The sequence below is a fragment of the Sycon ciliatum genome, chromosome 4, assembly GCF_964019385.1.
Source record: "Sycon ciliatum chromosome 4, ocSycCili1.1, whole genome shotgun sequence".
Lineage (NCBI taxonomy): Eukaryota > Metazoa > Porifera > Calcarea > Leucosolenida > Sycettidae > Sycon > Sycon ciliatum.
Genome location: NC_088646.1, coordinates 8946171 through 8967449, shown reverse-complemented (window position 1 = coordinate 8967449; position 21279 = coordinate 8946171). Strand labels below are relative to the sequence as shown.

Genomic DNA, 21279 nt, shown 5'->3' with positions numbered 1-21279 from the left:
TTCTAAAGTGTATCTACATTGTACCATCATACAATCAACGCAGTATTAGTGAGGGGCGTCAGACACGCTACAGTCACCACGGTACTGACCGTACCACTCTTTGTCCTGGGTACCCTGTGGATCAATAAAAAGTACTGATCTGGGCCCTGAATTTCGAAAAACTTCAGAGGAGCCACCCCAACCCCACGAGTACTTCAAGTGGCTGTACCACCGTAAAAATACCTTCCGCCACCCCTGCTAGTACAGTAGGTATCGGTTATAGCGTGGGTGTTTGAAAAACGACTTTCTATTCTTATTTCCGATATTTCTTACACACGATAAATATAGTGTGACGTATCATATGCATGTGCGCATAGCCAGGAAGATCATCATACATGCAACGTAGTGCTACTGTGTATGCGGTTGCTCATACTTCCAAAGTAGTCCCATACTGGGCCATAGGTTCACCATGTGGCTGAGCAACATGAGTAAAGTTACATGACCACAACAGATGCACTTGCAGCATTATGATGCAATTCGAGTCGGTTCAGAACTGTATCGGGCAGATGTTCTTACTACAGGCGATACACTTTGTACTAATCTGGCATGTTTTGCTACACAAAGTCCATTCTTAGGACCGTTATATTCTATTACACGATAACATTGCTTGAAGTAAGAATAAATATACACATGAAATCCATGTTATGATTATGAAAACAGGAGAGTTCATTCTTGTAGGCAGTATATTCTTTTACACGACCACACTATTATTATTATTTTTATTATTATTTATTCTTCTTTTACTAGGGAATTCCCAACAGGCGTCAGCGCCTTTTTACAGGGAACCCTAGGTATAATTTGATGGATGAGCGAAATTCAGCTGGTGAACTAGACATGCGGCAAGCCGGTGGAAGTGTATTCCACCTGGCAGCGCCCAAATAAGAAATTGCACTAAAGCCATATCGGGTGTTAGCGGGGGGCAGAACAAGAGCAGCAGAGACTTGGCCACGGGTGGTGGCTGCAGTGCGAGCACCGTGGGCGCGCAAGGTAAAGCGGTCTCGCAGAAGGACTATAACCGATACGCACTGTACAAGCATGCAGGAAGGAAGCATGGGAGGTCAACACAGGCACTAGGTGAAATCCCACCCAAAGTACAAATGGGTGGCACCCTGAAACAGTTCCGATAACATTGCTGTACATGTACGTGTACAGGTTTGAATCCAGCAGCATTCGTACCACTTTCAGGGCGTCAAGGGCCGTGCAAGTCCAGGGCCCTAAATAAGGCGTGTTGGGTTGGATTTCACCTAGCATCCACTGTACAGATAGAACATTTACTTGGCGAATAATTTCGTCCAATTCCAAAGAAAGGGAATTTGTCGGGTTGAAAATTTAGTCCATGGACCATACATCGTATTCAAATGGTCGACAAATCGACGTTAGTCCGGTATTTATTATTTAATTTAGTCCGAAACTCGTTGGACGAGTTATACAAAGGTATTGTAGCTCTGTGGCAAACAAGCCAGGCTTGCAAGACAGTAGCACAGGCTTGAAATAAAAATTTATTATTGCAAAAGAGTACATGCACACTAGGCCCAGACAGATCCTGCAGGCAATTCTTTCGGCAAAATATCGAAGAATCTAAAAAGCGGAAATTGCCGGCAAAATCGGAGCAAAATATCGAGATTTTGGGTAAAATCGATGCCTGATACTGTACTTGGATTTCCTTGTTTCTTACCCGTTCTGCATGATACGCTGCCTAGGACGAGCTCATGTCGCCGAAATATCAATGGGATTCACTGCGGATCAGCATGATTTTTGAAGAACCCAGGGACACGTGTGTGAAAACCCGTGTTGAGAAACCGACCGTGCGATTTTTATGAAACTTTGTACAGGAAGTGGATAAATACACGTTTTTCCGGAGCAAAATATCGGGTTTCTAGTGCCAGGCTCGGCAAAATATCGAAGATTTCACAGCAACATTTCGCGGCATGCCGGCAACATTATCGAGGCGAGTGGAGCAGAATCTGTCTGGGCCTAATGCGTGTACACCCTCACACAATCATGGTACACACTGTCTGCTTACCTCTGGGCGCTTGTTTGGTAACAGACTCCAAAAAATCTTGCGCTGTCATAAACAATTGGCCATCGTGTTCACACGATGCAAACGCCTGGAATCGGCGTTCTCTTTTCTTCAAGGATCGGCTTTTTTTGACAGGCTCCTCAGCCGTTGCTGCTTTATTCTCAGACGATGATGCAGCTGCGAACGTTCGAGGAGCAGGCAATGTGGGCACGGGTAGACCCATGCCGGACTGGCGACCCAATGGAAATAGGTGCTTTCTTTGACTTTCAACTGAGGTAGAAAGTGAACGTGAGGGCACACCTGATCCATCGTCTCTCCTCAGCACAGCGCTTAGACCAAGCGTAGAAACAGCTGCTGTGACTGCAGCCACGCGGAAACTACCAGTGGAGAATGCCATCGATGCAGCTTCACTGGGCACACCAATTCCTGAGAATTAGAAAACTACGATGTCATGCAATTGTTTCAAAAATTATACTGGTGCACTATTATTGTTGAAGGCCCATACCAGCCTCGCGCGGTCGGTAACCACGGTGGGAAGAACTTCAGGTTTGTTAGTTTGGTAGGTAAGTTATCATTAGGGCCGGGGGACACTGAAGTCCAAGTTTTCGAATGGACACAAACAAGCACAGCCTCTGCAAGAAAATTATCCTGGACTTGAAAATAATCAGTCACGTACAAAAAAGTCAAAAGCAAAGAAACAACATGTCAGCATGCAGTATATTTTTTCATTTTGAATGGTAGCTTTGTGTCGTCGCGCGTCGGGCTTGTGCCAGGTGACTTGTGGGATCGGGAGTGGAGTCTTGGTTGTGTGCCTAGCGCTATCTATCCTGTACTGTTACGTGGACAGCTGTAAACTGCACAGTCATGTCTTTTAGTATTTCCGGATCCGGATGCTGGGGCACGTCGTTCGTCGACCACACCCACGAAGGCAAACCACTGTCTGGATTCCTCTGTTCATTTCAGATAGTCGACTAGTAATACGTCTTGAGCTCTGTGTTGGTGGGCAGACTCCCTCCTTGCACATGTAAGTGGTAGGATATACTTAAAGTGTTTACACACAGATAGCATTAATCATAATAATTATTAATACTAAATTAGGGAGTAGTACAATACCATGGTATTGTACTACTCCCTGATGTCACCACAGCATACGCCTTGACATGGGCAATGGATTTAATCGAGTTCAAGCACAAAACCGCCCTGCCTTCCAAAACCGCCGACACCGTTGTCTGGAATTTTCCATGCTTTACTTTCCTATGGGCCGCAGAATCTCAGACACAATGTCAGGTCACATAGTGGTCTGTTGTTCAACTAAGGCCTCTATGAAACAGAATACATAAGGTGATATAAACGGGAAATCGCGTGTGTTTTTCACCTTTTGTACAACAAGCAGCAATGCGCAATAGAAATTACCTTCGTAATACGGGAAAATGACCATCTCCGATCCTGAATCGGTGCAAGATGCAGCAAAGGTGGAGTCACTATTACCTGAACAAAACATGAGATGATTCTCCCAGAGCTGCACACTCTGGTTAATGTACTCTTGATAACGGATGTACCAGAACTATCGGCACCAATAAATGAAAGTTTGTCATTTGTAGGAAGAAAACGCAACAGTACTCAAGCAAACTTGCCAAAGTAAAACGAGATGAATATCGTAATAATATAATTATCATACTGATAAAAATACGGATACAAACATAAACTATTTCGTAATAAGATCCTGCTAATAGAATATCTCTGTCTCCTAGCTACAGCACCAGCTCACAAGCATGCTACATCATGGCAGTGTCAGAGCATTCAAGAAGTGGAAGCAGCGATCCGCTACCACATAAATAAACATTTTCCTAATACAGCGCAAGCAATCTGAGATGGAGCATGGAGAACGTGGCGGGGACTTTCCATTCGTCCTTTTAGAGATAATAATACAAACGTTATGTACGTGTATACACCACGGGGTAAAGAACTGAAATATCCGGCTATCCGGATACAAAATGTTCTCCACTCAAAATAGGCATGCAAGAAGCAATCATGCCTTTTTTTAACCTGTCCCCTTATACATTGTACATAAAATATATTTCAACATCTAAAGTCAGTGGGTCAGGTGTAAGTAAAGCGGCAGAGTTCTCTCACAGAGTCAAGATGAACAACTCTGCCTCAATGGTAAGGTCTCAACGGGGGGTATGAGTATGCGAGGAAGAGAGAAGGGAGGTGATGAAAGGGAGGGAAAAGGATGATGGGAGCGAGGAAGAAGGAGATATGATACAGAGCCTCAAGAAGAAGTACACACTTGGGAATATTCAGCCACAGGCACACATCCGCGCACGAAAACACACACGCACACATGCACACACACGCGCACACACACACACACACACACACACACACACACACACACACACACACACACATCGGCTCATCACATCACAGCTCAGTGTCTATACAAGTAGTGTGATAGCGCCAGTCCGCACCAGAGCGATCGCCAGCTCCCTGGCTCCCATTGACAGTGTCCCCTTTGGTCAACTGCAAATCGGGAGTGATTGTTGCCTCACTGGTCGTCTCACCAAAAACATCATCCACGACCGGATGGCTTTGCAGTCGCTCAACAACCGACTGGCCGAAAGCCCAGTTCTGAGCAGCAGCTGTGGCCGCTGCAGATGCTGTAGTGGCATCGCCATTTTCAGCCGGGGCTAGGATTGAGTCAGAGAGCGGTGTTGGACGTAGTGAGCCTTGCCCGCTCGCACTGGAAATCGTGTCATTGCACGTGTCTGATGATCCGCTTGCGTCCTCATCCTCACTAGGTGCCATGCTACTGCAGCTATCATCACTGTTCTCCAGTACGGACGGTTCAGGCGATCGACTGACATTCCAGTGCAAGCCAGGCGTAGCTGTACCAGCAGGAGTACTCAGGCCAGAGTTGGGCACCTCCAGGTCACTGGTCACAGACAAGCGCTTCATAATGGAGACGGGCAGGGGTGACACTCGGCGACGGTGATGGGGCGCTGCAGTCGCCGAAGCACCATTCTGACCGGTAGAGCCGTTGCTGTTTGCTTGCCAGCCGGCCAGACCTCCCAGGCCGTTTGCCGATGTCCTGCGGCCCTTGTTGGGCTTGGTGCGCAGTGTAGGGGGTGTACGCTGAGGTGGCAGAGACTGACCACTGGCTGCGCTTCCATCCGCCTTTGGTGATCTCTTGTCAGCAGATAGTTTGGTGAGCACAGGTAGTTTGCCATGACCTGACCAGCTGTTGTGAATCGTGTACTTGTCCGGATACTGTTTGGGAGGTTTATCCTTCGTCGACACGCCATTGGAGTGGCTGTTAGCTGACCCGAAGCTTCTAGCCGTTGGCTGCTTCATGTTACTGTCATTTCCTTGGAGTTTCTGGCGTTGGGCACGTCTGCCACCTAGACTGGATGGCGTTTGATGCTTTGGCTGTTTCTGATGAGCGTCGTCACCACTGTCCACTGCTGCGTTGTCATTCACAGTATGGTCTGATTGAAGCTTCCACGATACCGACTTCTTACGCAGGCGTTTCAGGCTACCCGAGCGGCTACCAGAGGCTTTCTTTAGTGCACCGCGTAGCTTCTTCTGTACTTTCGGCGAGCTGGTGGCAGATAACTGTGCCTGAGGTGTTCTTGCTGCAGGAACAGTGCGTTGAGGTGCCAGCGTAGCAGACCGGCGGCGAATAGCTTCATCGATGTCAATGTGTGTAGTGTGCTGATTGACTGCTTCATCGATGTCTACCTCCGATAGCTGCGAGCTATTGGATGACAACGGAGACGAGCCGAAAAGGGCATTATTCACAATAACTAGGGATGACTGAGGAATGGGGGCAGATACAACACCGGGGACAGGCGCCTGGCTAATGTTTGTATCAGATGCACCCAGTGGACTCAGCCTCCTCATCTCCATGCTGCCAACGGAGAGATCGCTGGACACGACTGAAGCCAAGCTGGCAGCATTCTGTAGCTGACAGTGCGGCTGAGACAATGTCTTCTCAGCAGTTAGATCAAACTGCTTGGACGCAGCAGTCACTTTGTCAGCGATGCGGTTTACGGTGTGCTTTGCTTCCTTGCGACTGTCCTTGCTCATATAGCAGTGGACAATGAACAGGCAAGCGCCCTGCAGGACACCGCACACCGTGAACGCATAGTGCAGCATGGCAGAACTGCTACCCATCGCCTGTAAGCCCACCAGCCAAGTCAGTGCGATAATCACGTTCAGCCACAGTGATCGAAGGAAGAGCGACCAGCGCATGCGATGCGATTTGTCGTCCTTTCGGTGAGATATTGGCTCCCTGTTGACATGGTAGGAGTTACGCTGGCGACGCTCTCTAAGAAGCTCCACGAAGATGACAATGTAGACTAGAGAATTGATGGTAATGGCCAGGATGACAGGGCCGTACAAAGCACCATAGAATGCTGGTGATGATAATGTGCAGCTGCAAGGATAAACACATCACACACGCATGGACGCATGCGTGCACGTACACACACACATGCACACACACACACACACACACACACACACACACACACACACACACACACACATACACACACACACACCTACATGTATTTAGCTACATTGTACCAGTAGAAATGGCTAAAGTTTAGCAACGTGTTATAGGTGAACTTCACCGGTTCTGATCAAGATGCGGGTAGTGAGTCTATTTCCAAACGCATTCACTCTTCTGGCACCATGTCGATTGCTTCACCTGTATCAACAAGCTATCCAGCTGGACACATGTTTCTACTGGAGGTACAGTAATACGTAGAACACTGAACCACCGACCACTGAACCACTGACCACTGGACACTGATCACTAAGGGCCGGGTTCCACTGCGGCTCCGCTGCTCCGTGGTACTTGGCTGCATGCAGCGGAGCAGCGCGGTTCTACTGACACTCGCCATTCGCGGTACCGCGGTCGTGGTCCACACTTTTTGATGACGTTTCACCTGCCTGCGCGCGCCAAATCAAAAAAATCCTCGTGTTCTGGCCTGCGCAACGAATTAAAATTTGAATTTTAAAATTCTGGCGTACGAAACAATGCAAAGTACGGGGAATAGGTCGAGCCGCGACCGCGGCTCGCAGTTTTTGGTCAAGAATCGTAGCAAAAGCTCGCGGTGAGCCGCGGCCTCGCTGCTCCAGCTCGAGCCGCGGTCACTATGGTAATGATGACGTTTCAAGCCGCGAAAGACGAGCAGCGGAGCCGCAGTGGAACCCGGCCCTAAGCTTACAGAATATCCTGCTCAGCAGGGAACTTTCCTCCTTTTGCAGAGCTACAGTGCACTTCAAAAGTATAGAAGTCTAGACTTTTTCGAATAATTCAAATTTGGTTGGAGCTTTTTTGGGAAATTTCTTCGGAATATTGTAGCGCAGGCAGCTCGCGCAATTTTTCTCATATAAATATCTAAGCGATTGGATAACAAACGCCCAATTTCAGAAATTGTATGCACAAAGTGATCACATATTACCGTAAAGTACCGCCAGAGCGCCCCGTCTCGCGAGAGCGCCCCACCTTGATTTTACAGCCAGAGAAAGGAAAATCGTATGGCAGAGTGCAACGAAGTGTGTACGATGTGAGAATCTTAGTGTACTAAGGTCACACTTGGCAGGTTTTTGTGTGGAGCTTGTGTCCTCTTGAAGGTACGGATTGACTGCAAAACGTGCAATATGTGTACAAGGTTCATGTCGTATGACCTACAGACAGCAGACCACCTCCACAATACGACCACGGAAGGATGAGATGGTGGGGCGCTCTGGCGGTACTTTACGGTATATGTGGTATAGATGCTGGCCTAACGGTTTTTTGAAACCAGAGGTCTGGACTTTTGAAACGCACTATAAGCTGCTAGAGTGGCACAATGTCAACTAGCAAGAAACAGCAGAATGGAAGCAAATGTTGCAAAACACCGAGCTACTTACAACGAGGAGTCTCTATATGCCCCGTCGTCCACTCCTGCCGTGATAGCAACAATCAGTGCAGGAACACCTGCAGTAGATGGATGGAGACAAGTGTTTAGACTACTGAGACGGAGACAAGTGTTCAGACTACTGACAGGATACAAGTGTTCAGACTACTGATCAGAGACAAGTGTATAGACTACTGAGAAGAGACAAGTGGATAGACTACTGCTAAGAGGATGATCAGCACTACACACGTACACTGATATCAGTCAATCATGAATGACATGCAGTATCCGAACGTTTCTTATGTCTTGTTCAAAAGATCCGTCGACGGCATATTGCACGAGCACGCGCACGCCATGGTGTCAAGCGATGTGCTCATGAACAACCTGACTGAGCTGTGTGGTGTCTTCAGCTCACAAACTCCTAACTCAACACGATGTGTATTCCAATAAGAGAGGCAAGAAGTTTGTTTTCAAGGATTGCATTATCACGTATGAAGCATGCTCGCACTTGCGTGTGATTGCTCGGGCACATCCCGGTTAGTGTAGGGTTGAAAGTCAGACTTCGCCCCATTGCGAATCAATCATCCTGGCTTTAAATTGAAGCTTTTAAACAAACCTATACCGAATGCACAACGGGCAGCCTAAGCCTTACCCCATCCGACGAGGCCCGACTTCCAGACAAAGTGCTTGGTGGCTCTGCCGAAGACATCGACGATGCGCTGGTGTATTGCGTACGTGTCGGCGATTGTGAAGGCAAACAGGGCCAAGCAGAAGTAGTGGACGAGCACTGCGAATGCAGAGCAGGCGCCACTGCGAGTGTCCCGTGCCGTGTCGGGCGTGCTGAATGCTACGCCCACCGTTGCGCTACACAACATCAGCAGTGCGGCACTCAGGTGAAGGATAACCTGGCCAAACTCGGATGTGCGCAGCATCCTGAACAACAACAACAAACAAAATCATTCCAAGCCAGTCTGCGTTCTGTATTCACCACATCACAAACTTTACGAATGATGACACCGTCTCAGCCTGAATGGGGCTGCGGGAAATGGCAGATCAGCACTGAGTACAACCCAGTCACACACACATAGTTGTTGGACAACAGTCAGCACCTAGCTGGCATGACATGGTGAATAGAAGTGGGGTGACTACTTCAGTAGATATTCCACAACGGCAGGTTACCGATGATCAGACGCAATGCACACTCTGTTTTTCTTCTTCATGCGGTTGGCTTTGTTGTGAGTAAACCCGTTCTCAAGCGATGTACACTCGTACTTACCTACTGCAGATGAATACCATCATGGTTGCCAGAGCTCCTGCCAGTGTGACGGCACAGCCAACCACCATGACAGCGAATGAGACCGGCGCCAACTTGCCATCAATCACCGATTCCGACTACAGTGTATCGCAAGAGAACAGAAAGCAAGGGGAATGTACTGTCACACAGCATACCTCTACCATACGATTGTTGCTGCACTAATTCAAATGCTTAAAGGGGAAGTTAAGGCAAAAATTAAATTTTCACCAGTTGTAGTCTTCGGGGTGCTGAGTCGAATGGTCTTGGTCCGAGAAAGCTGAGACGCTCCCTTCCTACTTGAATCCCAATCGAACTCGCGCACTTCCACCGAAACTGGGTGACTGCGCCCTACTAGATGGGGATTTGTATGCAAAATGTCACTAAAAGCGCCATTTCGTTCTTATAAAAGCACGGATGACCACGATTGGCCCATATGTTGTAGTCTTTTGGACGCTGAGTCGATTGGTTTTGGTCCGAAAAGGCTGCGATGCAGCGTTCCTCCTTTATTCCCAATCGAACATGGTTGAACAAGCGGTCACGTGCTCCTGGGTGCCCAAATCACCTGGTCACCACGCCAGCAGGCGACAACTTTCACACCAAGGTTCAACTCGAGTTCAGCTCGAGTGACAGGACTGCACCCAAAAAGGTCAAACAAGCTAGTAAGTTGTACCCTGCAGGCACGGTGACCAGGTGACTGGTGTACGCAGGAGCACGTGACCGCTTGTTCAACCATGTTCGATTGGGAATAAAGGAGGAACGCTGCATCGCAGCCTTTTCGGACCAAAACCAATCGACTCAGCATCCAAAAGACTACAACATATGGGCCAATCGCGGTCATCCGTGCTTTTATAAGAACGAAATGGCGCTTTTAGTGACATTTTGCATACAAATCCCCATCTAGTAGGGCGCAGTCACCCAGTTTCGGTGGAAGTGCGCGAGTTCGATTGGGATTCAAGTAGGAAGGGAGCGTCTCAGCTTCCTCGGACCACGACCATTCGACTCAGCACCCCGAAGACTACAACTGGTGAAATTTTAATTTTTGCCTTAACTTCCCCTTTAACCCTAGGAAGTACTACAGTATCTGCTGACAATGATGTCCAGTCTGCATCCACTAGCGCAGAATAAGAAATGGGTAGTTGCAGGGTGGCTGGAAATGCGCAATTACAGGAAAAGCTAGTTGATGTCGGCAATGAACATATCACGTACAGGGCAACTACAATCCAATGCATTCATCAACAGGAATTCATGTGCTATTGTTCTTATGCTGCAAATTGTGCAATGTCGTCTCAAGAGTAAAAACATTGCCCACCTGCAGCAAAGCAAAGTTAGTGAGGTGAGAGCAACGGCAGGTATGTACACCAGCCTGCAGGCTGGCCTCGGCGTAACGGCAGCCTTCTGAACTCCAACCACCGCGTCCACCTGCAGAACAACAGCACAACAGCCAGCACAGTTCGTGGAAAGGGGCGATTGATTTTATTTGGCGGGACCGCACAATGCACGTGTCTACCAAGAAATTAGCCCCAGTTCACACACACAATCACACCTACGCACGCACGCGCGCGCGCACACACACACACACACACCCACGCACACATATGTTCACACACATCCACATGCACATCTGGCTTCTAGTAAATGATGGTCGTCACAAAAAATGGGATTACGTCATATTTGCGTGAGACATTCCACACAGGTCAGTCACAGATGTGACGACGGTGTGTAAGTCAAAGCATATTGCATTATTATTATTATTACATGTATTGCTTACCATTAGCAGAGAAATCCCAGTATACACATTCAGATGAAGCACTGCCTTCGCTGGCGGATTTCTTGAAGCTCACCGACACTTCATTTCCTTCGGAGAGCTGCTTGACGCTGATGTTTCCTATTGAAGCGGATATGATACCGTGCTGAAGCTGTAACGAGCGGTTTTCAAGCGTTCCATCGGAGAATAACTTATCGCTTGCATATGAAATGAAGACAATGGATTGACCTGCACACTGGATGGACTCCTGGCGGCACAGTCCCGGTGGGATAGTTATTGAGACGTCGAATGCATCGCCACCTCCCGACTCGCTTGGTGGCCGCACACCACCACTCGATGCCGTGAAGCTGTCAGCTTGTGCTTGGGAGTACTGCAGACCCTCAAAGGTGCTGTCGGACTGTACGGCGACAGCACGGATATCGACGTTCATGCTGGTCAGGTGTTGTGAGTCCATCGTGCGGCCAAGCTCTTCGATGCTGTGAATTAACCTGCAAGCAGTGTACAGTACATACACGAACACCATGTTGTGGCAACGGGCTTTGTGAACCACTGGGCATCTCTACTTGGCGTAGTATACCTGATCTCGTATATACGCCCGCTCTTCAGAGGGCATACTGGATACCCTGTGATCCCTGTTGCACTGACATGTGATTCTGGACAAGCGGCATTACAGAGCTAAGAAACACGTGACTTGAAAGAACACCTGCAGACTCAGAGCACTTGTGTGCCCAGGAGGCAAATGGTCCGAAGATGAGATGGCTCAGTTCACAAACAGGACATTGGCTGGGCAATTTCTCCTGCAATTGACATGTACCGTGGAAGAGGGAGTCAAACGAATGTAACCCTCACCTCGTAGCTGTATTGCTCTGTCGTAGGAGGCTGGTATTGACATCGATCAAGTTGCTTACCAGGGTAACAATCCTCTCTTCAGCCTGGGCATGTACAGTGAAAACACACGTGAATTAATGCCAATAATGCATCATAACCAGCATGTGCCGCATTACTTTGTAGGGATGTGAAATTTGCACCGGGTGGCGCAGTTGTAACTTGTAAACCTCTCTCACAATGACTTTTAAGAGGGTGAAGTACTCGTCATTGACAGCAGCAGTAGCTGTGTGTTGCGATGGCCGTACCTGAAAATGTGCGTGCACATGCTTTCGACAGGCTCCTGATGTTTTCTCTTTCAAAGCTAACCCAACAGCAACACCAGTAGACAGTAAGTACATGTATCGGTGCCTTAGTTCCTGGTAACCCTGAATAGGCATGCAGGCACGGCCACAGTACCTGCAGGACACAACACTGATAGAAAAAACGAGTAGAGCAAGGACTTGAGAAGTGCCATCGGGTAGCAGTAAACTTGGCGACGATTTTGCTTCACTTCCCAGGTGGATGACTTGGTCAGATTTTCCTATCACTGCAATCATCAGGTCTCTGCGGGGCATACCGATAGCCTGAAATACAATATCACGCACAGTCCGTGGCAGAGAGCCTAACCAACTGTCACCGGCTATCTTTCTCCCTGACAGTTTGCTTCACATAGCCAGACTCACCTCGGGACTGGCCACTTGACTAGCAACAATATTCTCCACAACGGACACTGCCAACATTACAACTGAGTCGGACAGTGACGCCGGATCTACCACGACGGCCAGGGATTGGTTGACAACAGCATCCGCCATTTCCGGGGAAGTGATTTCGACCTGTAAGTCGACCACAGGACAGAGTTGCAACATGTACACGCTCGGCGTGGATGCACACACACGTACATGCATATGTGTGTTTACAGCGGGTGCAGTAAGCCGGGAGGCACTTGTGGAAGAACTAACTTTTGAATACAGTTTGTGAAACTTGGTATCATTGCGAACTATCTCCAGACTGCACTACTAGACTAATGCAACAACTTGACATGGGCTTAACTGCTGCTGCTGCTGCCACAGGGTACCTTTTTGCACACTTATTAAGCACACTTGTGAATTGAAGTTGTGATATACGGAATACCTTGCTCAGTGCATTAAGCATGCTTGCAACGTGCCATGCTTACCTTGCTCAATGCGTCGAGGACACTCGCGCCATGCGATGTACATGCCAGCGGCATACCGCTCCAGTTGCCTGTTGACAGGCACGTACGCACTGTGTCTCCAGATACGGATACGTGGCCGTCCAGGCATTGCGAGTGCACCTGAGTGTCCACAGTGAGCGCAGCGGCCAGGCTAGTGACATTGAGAATTCGACTGCCATTGCTAGCACCAGGGACTGGACAGGTGATCACTGCGTAAGCACACAGCAAGGAAATGGCAATCGGCGTTTGAACATAGGACCACTAACAATGGAGACTTCAGGAATCGCTGAGTCCACGTTGAAGCTAGTACTACGATCCTAGCTAGGTTGTGCTTAGCAAGTAAACGCCCTGAAAACAGCAGCCCCCAGCAGCTCATAATGACTTGACGCACTGGGCAACAATGGGGAGAAGTTGAAAAATCACCCACAATCTCAACTCGCAACACTAATTCTACAGATAACGTTGCATGCAATATGTATAGTTCATTCGCTGACAAGTGCAAGCGCACAGAGTCTTAGGCAAGGACAGCGCCAAGCACTTAGCAGAGATGAATTCTCAAACTAACCAGAACAGTGTGTGCCATTGCCAGTGGCACCATACTGACATTGACACTGATAGTCACCGGGTGTATTCATACACGTGGCCAGCTCATGGCAGGAATGTGCGTCTTCTTCACACTCATCCACATCTGCAGGGTTGCAATCATTGCACACGGTACACAGCACTAGAAACAATACACATAATATCACACTATGTACATGCAGCGAGCAAAGCACTCTCACTTGAATAATACACACTGTGTACATGCAGCCAGCAAGGCACTCTCAATGGATTCATCCACCTTGAAGGGACAGTGGCATACTTCTTTATACATTATATATATTTCCTCTGTGCCGCGCTGATGAGTCCACAAAGGACGAAACAGTTCTGTCCGCAGATTGAGTATAATATATAATATGAACTGGTTTGCATGCAGTCATGGACAATGCCAACACAGCAGTGGACACTAATATCAATTTGATCTTCAGAGGATAACGGTGTGCTGAACCAAATCTGTGGGTAGGTATCATCACTCACCATTCTGGCACAAAACTCCACTCCAGCGGCCGTCGGCTTGAGCACAATCACAGGTGAAGTTGGACGACGTCACCGGTGCTGCATCAGTAGATGCCGACACGGCCCCGGACACGAGTAGGTAGCGTGTTGCAGCACACGGTGCATTGTGAAGACACGGCGAGGACCGGCACGGGTATGCCACAATCTCACAGAACTCACCGGCCGTCCAATTGGGACACTTGCAGCCAAAGTCGAAGCCGTCCTGCACGCAGGTACCGTTGTTCCAGCATGGGTTCATGACGCTACAGTTGAGAATCTGGGTCTGACACATGTCCCCAGTGAACATTGCACTGCAATCGCACGTATGCGTGTGCTCGACACACGTGCCATGGTTAAAGCACGGATCACTGGAACAAAATGCAATGTCCGTCGCGCATCGCTGGCCAGTGAAGCCTGCCGGACAGGTACACGTGAACCCATTCAGCGTGCTGTTGCATGTGCCGTTGTTCGAGCAAGGCATTGCTTCACACTGATCCACCTGCGTCTGGCATCGATCGCCAGTGAAGCCCACAGAGCAATTACAGAACACGGCGTCATCCGACTGCGTACAAGCACCGGCAGCGCAGTACGCGTCTGCACACAGATCGAGAACTGTCTCACATTGGCTGCCCGTTCTTGTCAGGCTACACTCACACACGTAACCCATCGTATTGTTAGTTGTATTCATGCAACTACTATCCTTTCCTGCGCACGGATCCAGCGCACTGCATGGGTCGAACGCAGACTCACAGAGCGTGCCGGTTAGCAACACAGGACATGTGCATGTGAACCGTGTGTTGTTAGCAGTGTCTACACATCTTGCATCGGGATGGCATGGGGAGGAATGGCACGCTGGCAATGGCGTAACGCAATCCCGGCCCGTAAATCCAGCACTGCACAGACACTGGTGGCCCTCACCAACATCCTCACAAGTCGCATCATTCTTACACGGCTGGGAGTCACAGGGTGTTACCGACACTGAGCAGTTTGCACCGGTACTGAATGCCGGGCACAGACATCGATACGTGAGTGTAGTCTCGTTAACTTCATCGAAGCAAGTGGCGTTCAGTGCGCATGGAGACCGCTGGCACGGAAACAGGGTCTCACATTGTTGGCCAGTATAGCCTTGTGGACAATCACACACGTAGCGGACACGTTCATTCCTGCACGTCGCACCGTTATGGCACGTAACGTTCTCACATGCATCAACCTCTGCACTGCAGTCAGCCGAGGTATAGCCTTCTGCACAGACACACCTATACGCTGCAGTGCCGTCAACACAGGTGGAGTCGTTTTTGCACGGCCTCGACAGGCATTCATTGATGTTGGTCTTGCAGAATGTGCCAGTATAGCCAGGGGCACATGCACACACATAGCTGGCAATATCGTCAATACAAGTTGCACTGCTACTGCAGCTGTGATTCTTGCAATCATCTATCTCACTCTGGCATTGCCGGCCAGTGAAGTCTGGATGGCACCGGCACGAGTAGTCATTCACCGAGTCCTGGCATGCGCCGTTTCCAGAGCACGCGCCGTCAAAGCAGTCATTGACGTCCTCGTCGCACAGAGTGCCATTGTAACCGTCTGCACACGCGCACGTAAACCCGTTGACGTCATCCGTGCATGTTGCGCTGTTAAGACATGGCCCCGAGCCACATTCGTCTATGTTGGTCTGACAGGTGTGGCCCGTAAAGCCGGCTTTACATTTGCACATGAAGCCAGTAATCAATATCCTGCACTCCTGTGTGTTGAGCGTGCACGGCGTGGCCTCACAATTGGTGATATCTACGGAGCAATTTGGACCACTGAAGCTGGTTGGACACAGGCAAGCGTAGCCATTGAGCTGGTCTTGACAGGTGCCACTATTCAGACACGGGTAGCCCAGCAGTTCACATTCATCAATATCACTCTGGCACTGGGAACCAGTGAATCCTGCAGGACATTCACACGTGTACTCGGCTATCAGATCATGGCATGTTCCATTCGACTTGCACGGCTCGGAGGCACATTCATTGATGTCGGATTCGCAGTGCAGACCAGTAAATCCAGCCATACAATTGCATGTGTATCCCGCTACCGCGTCCAGACAAGCGGAGCTGTGCTGGCAGGGCCGAGAAGAGCACTCATCCGTGTCGGTCTGACAACGCTCACCGGTATAGCCCATCGCACACTGGCACGTGAACGTGTGAACACCGTCAACGCACATTCCGCCATTGTCACAGGCTGCACTGCCGTGTGTTGCGTTGTACAGCATGCAATCATCCACATCAATCTCACACAATCGGCCCGTGAACCCGGCGCTGCAACTGCAGGTGAAGTTGCCCCGCACTGGCCAGCACGTGGCGCTGTTCATACACGTATTGCTTACTGTCTCACAATAGTCAATGAAGGTACAGCCGTCTGGGTTGGACTGTTGAAGATCACTGTAGCCAGACTGGCATGCGTCACACTTGGCACCCTCAACATATTTCTTGCACGTGCAAACACCTGTCAGTTGATCACATAAACCAGAAGCAGAGGCAATGCCGGCAGTATTGCATGCACATAGGTCGCAGCCGTCGGGATTGGTCAACGTCAAGTTGTACGCTCCAGGCTGGCAAGCATTGCACCGTCTCCCCTCCACCCGTGTCTTGCAGTGTGAGCATTCCCCGGTTTCCGCACTACACGCACCGTGTGCACTGCCAGACTGGCCAGCCGTATTGCACTCGCACGCTACACACGACGGAAAGCCGTAGTACGTGTCGGCACACTGATCGCACTGCGCACCCGCATAACCCGTCGCACAGCGACACTCACCACTAGTCTTGCCACAAGTGAAATGCTCCGAGCCGTTACCGTGACACTGACATGGCCGACAGCCCGCGACATCACCGGCTGTCAGGTTGAAGTAGCCATCCATGCACACGTCACAGTGCTGTCCTTCGGTGAACGCCTTACAATGGCACTGTCCGGAGAGGTGGTCACAGACCGTGTCGTTCGTACCCGCCAGTGAACAATTGCACGGCGAACACTGAACACCATTGCCATAGTAACCGGAAACACACGAGCAGAAGAAAGAAGCGAGCGTGTTGTGGCACTGTCCACCACCAGCATCACCACCGGCACTGTGCAGCACATCACAGTTGTGCAACTGTGGTGACAAGCACTCGTCCACATCTGTACAGTTTGTCACGCCATCTCCCGTCAGACCAGCCGTGCAGTCACACAAGAACGAGCCGGCCACGTTCTTGCACGTAGCGTTCGCGTGGCATGCCGGCTCTCCTGTCAGCGGCGGCACACCCAGACTGCACTCATCCACGTCCTGTGAGCAGTTCATGCCAGACCAGCCCGCAATGCACTGGCATGTGTAAGCAGCTACCATGTCACTGCACGTGCCACTGTTTCTGCATGGGTTCTCAGCACAGTCATCTGTATCAATGTGACAACGATAGCCCTCAAAGCCATCAGCACATTGACACGAGAAGTTGTTTACACGGTCCGTACATGTGCCATCATTTAGGCACGGATTTGGTGCACAGTCATTGATGTCAACATCACACAGTCGTCCCTCGAAGCCCTCTGCGCAGGCACAGGAGAAGTTGTTGCGTAGATTGATGCATGATGCGTTGTTCAGGCAGGGGTCAGAAGTGCATTCATCAACGTCGATCGCACACCATCGCCCCGTATAGCCTTCCGCACACGTGCAGGCGACATTGTTGATGAGGTCCGCACAGCTTGCATTGTTCAAGCACGGGTCTGACGCACAATCGTCAGTATTGATATCGCACAGCCGTCCCTCAAAGCCTTCACTGCAGTTGCATGTGAAGTTGTTCACCTGGTCTATGCATGTGCTGTTGGTCATGCACGGCTCACTGATACATTCATCAATGTCCTCCGAGCAGGTCGGCCCACTATACCCATCCATACAGCTGCAGGAGAAGCTGTGGACACCATCGTTACACGTACCACCATTCACACACGGCCGATTGGCACATTCATCAACATCCGTAGCGCACTGCAAGCCAGTATATCCAGGTGCACACGTACACATGTACTCGTCAACACCGTCACTGCACGTGCCGTTATTCCTGCACGGAGACGCAGCACAGTCGTCCGTGTTCACTGAGCACAGGCTGCCTTCATAGCCGGCTGCACACGTGCAGTTGAAGCCATCGACTAAGTCCACGCACGATGAGTTGTTTTCACATGGCATACCTTCACACTCATTGATATCAGTCTGACAGCGATCACCAGTGTATCCGTTTGCACAGCGGCAGCTGAACGTGCCGATAGAGTCTGTGCAAGTGGCGTCGTTTTCACACGGCGTTCCGGCGCAATCGTCAACGTCAGTCTGACAGCGCTCACCAGTGTAGCCATTGACACAGCTGCAAGCGAATCCATTCACACGGTCCACGCATGCTGTAGCGTTCCGACATGGGTCTGGGGCACAATCATCCACATCTGTCTGGCACTGGGCGCCCGTATAGCCCGCTGCACAGTCACAGCTATACGCATTCACGAGGTCCGTGCAGTTTGCCTCGTTCTTGCAGGGCCCATCAGCACACTCGTCACTGTTCACTTCACACTGATCACCCTCGTAGCCATCGGCACAGCGGCAGGCAAACGCAGCAACGCCGTCCAAACAAGTACCGTTGTTGCGGCAGGGATTGCCGGCACAGTCATCTGTGTTGTTCTGGCAAACGGCGCCGGTAAAGCCAGTCGGACAGGTGCAGTTGAAGGAGCTCACCAGATCGGTGCACGTCCCATTGTTCTCACATGGCATACTATCACACTCATCAATATCCATAGAGCAGCGCACACCACTGTAACCTGGTGAACAGGTGCAATTGAAGTCGTTGATCAGGTCCATACAAGTGCCATCGTTGGCACAAGGGTTGCTCTCACATTCGTCAACATTGATCGTGCATGCGGTGCCCGAGAATCCTGCTTCACAGCTGCAGTTGAAATCATCCAGGAGATCGGTGCAGTTTCCGCGGTCACCGCACGGCATCCCTGCACAATCGTCAATATCACTCTCACATGTAGACCCGGTGTATCCCCGTGCACAGCTGCAGCTGAATGCACCGATCAGGTCTGTACACGTTGCACCGTTCCTGCACGGCATACTGTCGCACTCCCGGATGTCCACCTCGCACAGGGGGCCAGTGTAGCCAACTTGGCATTGACAGACAAAGCTGCCCGGCAACTCGTCGCATCTGCGTGTCCCTGCTGCACTGCACACGCCGGTGCTACATTCAGCCACGTCCTCGTCACAGACAACACCAGTGAATCCAGTGTGGCAAAGGCAGCTGTAGCCTGCCACTGCATCAATGCACATAGACGTAGTATCGGAACAGTTGCCTGCAGCACAATCGTCAATATCACTTTCACACAGCACACCGCTGAACCCTTCAGCACACGTACAGCTAAAGGTGCTGTTTTCATTCGCGCAAGTACCGTTGTTCAAGCAGGTCGTGCCGAAACAGTGATCTGTGAGTTCACAGAACACGCCGATGAAGCCTTGGGCACAGGTACATGTCACGTTGTTTAAGCCGTCCTCGCAGGACGCTCCGTTCAGACACGGTACTGGTAGGCATTCGTTGATGTCCGTCTGGCACTGCAGACCAGTGAAGCCGGCTGTGCACTGGCACACGTAGGCATTCACAGTGTCGGTGCACGATGCCCCGTTGCGGCACGGCTGCGGATCACACTCGTCCAACTCAACGTCACACATGTATGAAGTATAGCCGGGTTCACACGAGCAGTTGAACGAGTTGACCGAATCAGTGCAGTTGCCGAAGATGCACGGGTCCAATGCACAGTCATCAATCTGCGTCTGACACTGTCCGCCTGTGAAATCCGCTCCACACTGGCATGTGTAGTTAGCTAGTCCATCCATACACACACCGTTAGGCCCACATGGAGTGGCCTCACAGTCATCAATACTGACATTGCAGAACTGCCCAGTCCAGTCGATGGCGCACACACAGCTGTAGCCCAGGTGCAAGTCAACACACGATGCATCGTTCTGGCACTGGTGCTGCACACATTCGTCCACGGATTGATTGCACAGAGCACCGGTCAGCCCTGCAGTACAGTTGCACCAGAAGCCGTTGACCAGATCCAGGCACGACGAGCCGTTGAGACAGGGCATGCTCGCACACTCATCCACATCGCTCCCACACACCATTCCTGTATAGCCCGATCTGCAAGCACAGTGGATGACACCGACTTGAGGCTCTGTGCAGGTGCCATTGTTCAGGCAAGGGTCAGACAAACACTCAACAATGTCCGACTCACACATGCTACCACTGTAGCCACGTGCACACGTGCATGTGAAGCCATTTATCAGCTCCTGGCATGTGCCTCCGCTTTGACATGGTGACGACTCGCATTCCAAGATCTCCGTCTGGCACAATTGACCAGTGTAACCCGCACCACACGTGCACTCAAATCCTGGTACTAGGTCAACACACGTTGCATTGTTATAGCACGGAGGATCCATGCTGGAGCACTCGTTGATCTGTTCCGAGCAGTTGAAAGCAGTGTACCCCACGGCACACTGGCAAATATAGGATCCAACAGCATTCGTGCAGTTTGAATTGTTCTCGCATAGTTCAGTGTCCATGCTGCATTCATCGATATCAATCGTACAGTGTACACCTGTGTAGCCTGCCGCACACGTGCATTCATAGCCAGCTAGCTGGTCTACACACGTTGATGTATTCAAACACGGTGAGCTGGCGCACTCATCGATAGTGCCATTGCAGAGTACACCCGTCCAGCCAGCAGCACACGCACAGGTGAAGTTGCCATCGAGCTCTGCTGTGTCCTCGCACGTGGCGCTATTCCAACAGGGAAAAGAGCGGCATGGGCTGAGATAGGTTTCACACCGCGCGCCACTGTACAGCACAGGGCAAGAGCACTCGTATGCGCTGATTGCATCCACACACTGGCCATCGTTCATACACGGGCTACTCAAACATTCATCAATGTTGACACTGCAGAATTCTCCGCTATAGCCAGCAGGGCATTGGCATACACGTGCTGTTGCATTCCACACCATACATGTAGCATTGCTGCTGGGACAAGGATCAAAGACGCATGGACTGAGTG

At 50.4% G+C, this 21279-nt stretch overlaps 3 protein-coding genes across 4 annotated transcripts in view; all 3 read right to left on the bottom strand.

Annotated features, from left to right (window-relative positions):
• LOC135814308 (calcium uptake protein 3, mitochondrial-like) overlaps nt 1-3690 on the bottom strand; it is a 16744-nt gene extending 13054 nt beyond the window's left edge. Inside the window, exon 1 of one of the 2 annotated variants that reach the window (XM_065327414.1) lies at nt 3473-3690. In XM_065327414.1, coding sequence (XP_065183486.1) covers nt 3473-3560 — 88 coding nt within the window. In that variant the 5' untranslated portion in view covers nt 3561-3690. Of the gene's footprint in view, nt 1-2062; nt 2745-3472 lie in introns of those variants that run through there. The other variant, XM_065327413.1, reaches the window with a different exon arrangement.
• On the bottom strand, nt 3565-19408 carry LOC135814307 (neurogenic locus Notch protein-like). Its single transcript, XM_065327412.1, has 11 exons — nt 14167-19408; nt 13655-13777; nt 13072-13298; nt 12581-12730; nt 11880-11962; nt 11034-11518; nt 10575-10684; nt 9248-9363; nt 8624-8904; nt 7985-8051; nt 3565-6497 (listed from the first exon to the last, which is right to left on the bottom strand). The coding sequence occupies exons 1-11, from the start codon at nt 19286-19288 to the stop codon at nt 4484-4486; spliced, it is 8778 nt and encodes a 2925-aa protein (XP_065183484.1). The 5' UTR covers nt 19289-19408; the 3' UTR covers nt 3565-4483.
• Nucleotides 19403-21279, bottom strand: part of LOC135813395 (fibrillin-1-like) — a gene marked incomplete at its 3' end in the record, with an annotated part of 46517 nt that continues 44640 nt past the window's right edge. The window contains exon 11 of the mRNA XM_065326493.1: nt 19403-21279. Coding sequence (XP_065182565.1) covers nt 19403-21279 — 1877 coding nt within the window.

Excerpts from the sequence above, each read along its gene's own strand:
- LOC135814307 (XM_065327412.1), bottom strand. The coding sequence starts at position 19,288 with ATGCCGTGCAGGAACGGTGCAACGTGTACAGACCTGATCGGTGCATTC. Across the intron at positions 12,731-13,071 it reads TCCTCGACGCATTGAGCAAG|GTCGAAATCACTTCCCCGGA; the intron begins GTAAGCATGGCA and ends GTCGACTTACAG. Across the intron at positions 11,519-11,879 it reads CAGAGCAATACAGCTACGAG|GTTAATTCACAGCATCGAAG; the intron begins GTGAGGGTTACA and ends CACTGCTTGCAG.